This window comes from Chiloscyllium plagiosum, chromosome 45 (assembly GCF_004010195.1).
Source record: "Chiloscyllium plagiosum isolate BGI_BamShark_2017 chromosome 45, ASM401019v2, whole genome shotgun sequence".
Taxonomy (NCBI): Eukaryota; Metazoa; Chordata; class Chondrichthyes; order Orectolobiformes; family Hemiscylliidae; genus Chiloscyllium; species Chiloscyllium plagiosum.
Genome location: NC_057754.1, coordinates 10,211,607 through 10,215,998, shown reverse-complemented (window position 1 = coordinate 10,215,998; position 4,392 = coordinate 10,211,607). Strand labels below are relative to the sequence as shown.

Sequence of the window (4,392 nt, the reverse complement as noted above, 5' to 3'; positions counted from 1 at the left end):
GTCTCAGTCAAATCCATCGAATTCAGCACCACCTTCCTAACCTGCAATCTTCTTCCTGACCTCTCCGCCCCCACCCCAGTCTGACCTATCACCCTCACCTTGACCTCTTTCCACCTATTGCATTTCCAACGCCCCTCCCCCAAGTCCCTCCTCCCTACCTTTTGTCTTAGCCTGCTGGACACAATTTCCTCATTCCTGAAGAAGGGCTTATGCCCGAAACGTCGATTCCCCTGTTCCCTGGATGCTGCCTGACCTGCTGCGCTGTTCCAGCAACACATTTTCAGCTCGAATTAAACATGCCTTCTTTTCAAGTTTGTGATTCAAATTCGAATAAGACGTAAGATCTGACTAGATAGAATTGACAATGGGGCAGTCTGTAAGGTCTGTAGAGTGGTCTGCACGTAAGTTAGGGCTTCATCAATATTACCTTTTACAGAGTTTGTATTTAATAACTGATAATGGCTATTCAATATCATCAAAGTTCCAAAATGCAATTAAATTCAATCCATCATCGATAAGCACTAAGAGTTAATTTTCTCCTGGCTTCAACAGCCTCAGCACTAAAATTGTCTCTCTCTCTTTAGTGTCCTTTTGAACACTCAAGTCAGGGTTTTGTAACAGCAAAGTATTTTTTCTCTCTGTGTCTGCCCTGCTTGCAAGGGGGTAATAAGAATCCATTATACAATAATTGGCAACATCTGACTTGTAATCACAAAGTTTTTGATAGGACCTAATTTCGTTTTCGGGTCAGAATCAAACACTGTCATTAATTTCGCAAGGGAATGGCTGTGGATGTTATGATATGGTGTCCTGTTCACACAGATTCACCGATGCTAAGGCAAATGTTCTGAATTGCCTTACAGCATTCTGTTATCACTTGGTAAGCCCAGGTGTCTCTATCTTTTGCAATCTTTAAGCTTTTTTTTGAGCCTTCCTGCCTGTCTATTTTCTAGTGCAGTAAATGCGTTCTATAATTCAGCATTACATGTTAGTCTAAATGCTTAAAGACAAGTTTTAAGGCTATAGACCTTCTCACCTACAAGACCTTGCTCTAGTCATCTACTGTCCATCAGTGGCAAAGTGATGGAAGTCATTAGATTCAATATTTCGACTTCAAGGCTCTAAAATGCTGAAATGAAAAATTAGGTGTTGTTACTTAATGGGACATCTTGCTCTCATGTTAACTTTTCTGTCCTGGGCCTGCATTTGCATTATGAAGAGAGACTAGATGGGCTGGGAGTTGTTCTCCTTAGAGCAGCGAAGGCTAAGGGCAGACCTGATTGAGATGGGAAAATTTATGAGGGACACAGACAAAGTTAATAACAAGAATAATTTCTGAATAGAGAGATCCGTGAAGGGCAGGAGGTTTAGAGGGAAGTTTTTTTTTAACTCAAGACTGTGGTGGGTATCTAGCACTTGCTGTCTGAAAGAATGGTAGAGGTAGAAATTACCAGAATGTTTAGGAGTTCTTTAGATCCCATCACTTGAAGCACCATAGCACATAAAGCTACAGACCAAGTTCTGGAAAATGGGACGAGAGTGGAAAGGTGCATAATGACTGGTATTGACAAGATGGACCAAAAGGCCTCTTTTAAAACTGTAAAGCTCTCAGTCTCTGAGAAACTAGCTGCACCAGCCAGACAAATACGGTGGCTACAAGAGCAGATCAGAGTCTGGGATTTCTACAGCAAGTAACACACTTCTTGACTCCCCAAAGCCTGTCCATCATCTATAAGACTCAAGTCAGGAAAATGATGGAATATTCCCACTTGTCTGGATGAGTGCAATTCCAACAACACTCAAAAAGCTCAATACCATCTAGAACAGAGGTATCCAACTGATGAGCAGCACATGACTGATACAACATCCGTAAACATCCACTCTGTATAGCAACCAGTCTCAGAGGCAGCAGTGTGTACTGTCCACAAGATGCACTGCAGAACTTCACTAAAGCTCCTTAAACAGTACCTTCCAAACTCTCAACAACTTCCATCTTGAAGAGCAAAGGCAGCAGATAGATGGCAGCACCTTCCAAGCTACTTACCATCCTGACTGGGAAATATATTGCCATTCCTCCAGGTTAAAATCCTGGAATTCCCTCCCCTATAATGTGGGTTTACCGACAGCACATGGACAGCAGTTGTTCAAGAAGGCAGCCCATTATCACCTTCTGCAGTTAAATTAGGAGTGAGCAATAAATGCTGACCTTGCCAGGAATATCCACATCCCATGAAAGAATGAAAACTATCTGCTTTAGTGTTTTTAAATGTTCCCTCTAACTGCCATTTCTGTTTTAATTTCAGAAGTATTAAAGAGGAGGATTTGCAGTTGGGAAACTGAAACCAAGCATCACATCAGAATCTGACAGAGTTGCTCCATTTAATGTAGTCTGAAACTCAACAGCCTTTGAACATGAAAGGAGAAAGCTACATTCACAGTGGAGAGAAACCATTCACGTGTACTGCCTGTGGACGACACTTCAGCCAATCATCTGGCCTGTCAAGACACAAATGCACTAACACTGGAGAGAAACTGTGGAAATGTGGTGACTGTGGGAAAGGATTCAATCACTCATCTGCCCTGAAAATCCATCAGCGTAGCCACACTGGGGAAAGACCGTTCACCTGTTCCGAGTGTGGGAAGGGATTCACTCAGTTATCCAACCTGCTGAGACACCGGCGAGCTCACACAGGCGAGAAACCATTTGTGTGTTCCAAATGTGGGAAGGGATGCACTCAGTTATCCAACCTGCTGATACACCAGCGGGTTCACACTGACGAGAGACCATTCAAATGCCCAGAGTGTGGGAAGTGCTTTAAAAGTTCCCAGGAACTGATGTACCATCAACGTATTCACACTGACGAGAAACCATTCGAGTGTTCTCACTGTGGGACTGGGTTCAGATCATCGTCTGAACTCACTTTACATCTGCGAATTCACACCGGAGAGAGGCCGTTCACCTGCTCCAAGTGTAGGAAGGGCTTCATTCGGTTATCCAGCTTGCTGAGACACCAGCGAGTTCACACAGGGGAGAGACCATTCATCTGCTCTGAATGTGGGAAGAAATTCATTGATTCCTGCAACCTGCTGACACACAAGCAGATTCACATGGGAGAGAGGCCGTTCACCTGCTCCGAATGTGAGAAAGGATTCACTCGCTTGTCAAACTTGCTGAGACATCAGCGAATTCACACTGGTGAGAGGCCATTTACGTGTTCAGAATGTGGGAAGGGATGCACTCAGTTATCCAACCTGCTGATACACCAGCGGGTTCACACTAACGAGAGACCGTTCAAATGTCCAGAGTGCGGGAAGTGCTTTAAAAGTTCCCAGGAACTGATGTCCCATCAACGTGTTCACACTGATGAGAAACCATTCATGTGCTCTCATTGTGGGACTGGGTTCAGGACATCATCTGAACTCACTGTACATCGGCGTATTCATACTGGGGAGAGGCCATTCACCTGCTCCCTGTGTGGGAAGGGATTCACGCAGTCATCCAGCCTGCTGTCACACAAGCGAGTTCACACTGGGGAGCGACCGTTCACCTGCTCTGAGTGTGGAAAGAAGTTCACTCGGTCATCTTGTCTTCTGAAACACCAGCGAGCTCACAAGTCACTCCAATGATGGATTTTGCAGGTAATCACATCCAGTCCTGAAGCATGTTCATTGGGATCTGTTTCTGTGATTATTCACAAATTCATCCCACTTCCAGGGGTTAATATTGTGCATAAAAGACAAGTAAATCAACTTTGAATTAAATATATTGTGTTGAGTCTTTATAATTGCTCACCGTATTATCCCAGTTTGGGTCCTCGTGAAGAGCTCTCCCTTTCCCCTGCTTCCTCCGTCCTCACCTCCGACAATAAGTGTGAAGAGCTCGTGGAGCTACTTGGTCACTGAGATTGAGACAATCGGATCATTTGCCTCTGCTGCATGTCTCCTTTCCAATAGATCACCCTTGACCCCACTATCCTTGCAAACTCATGGAGGGAGAAGCATCTCACTTTCTGGCAGGTGATTGGAGGTCTCTGAGCCTGTCTGGTACATCTCCTCACAGTTTGTGGTCGAATTGTTACTTTGAACCAATCCAAAAGCTGTTGCTGAGAAGCTTCTTTAGTTTTAACCCAAAGACAGCTGGTGCTAGCATGTCTCGAAAGAACATATCCGACTCCAGCTTTTAAAACAGTCGTCATTATGTAACCTCAGTAATTCTGCTTTTTCTTTGAGTTGTAGTGAAACTTGTCCTCTGCAAGTAATGAGAGATCATTTAATGCCCAGACTTTGTGAAAGTTCTGGGGACCTGATCAGAGTATTCTCACTGGGAGACTATTAATTTGCTGTTGCTGTCGGATTGGGTGCAAGCAATCATCTGACCTCACTGTACCTCAG

General features: G+C 44.3%; 1 protein-coding gene across 1 annotated transcript in view; it reads left to right on the top strand.

The window, feature by feature from the left end:
• LOC122543928 (gastrula zinc finger protein XlCGF26.1-like) overlaps positions 1-3,965 on the top strand; it is a 47,209-nt gene extending 43,244 nt beyond the window's left edge. The window contains exon 5 of the mRNA XM_043682861.1: positions 2,596-3,965. Coding sequence (XP_043538796.1) covers positions 2,596-3,627 — 1,032 coding nt within the window. The 3' untranslated portion in view covers positions 3,628-3,965. The remainder of the gene's footprint in view (positions 1-2,595) is intronic.
• The last annotated feature ends 427 nt before the right edge of the window (positions 3,966-4,392 follow it).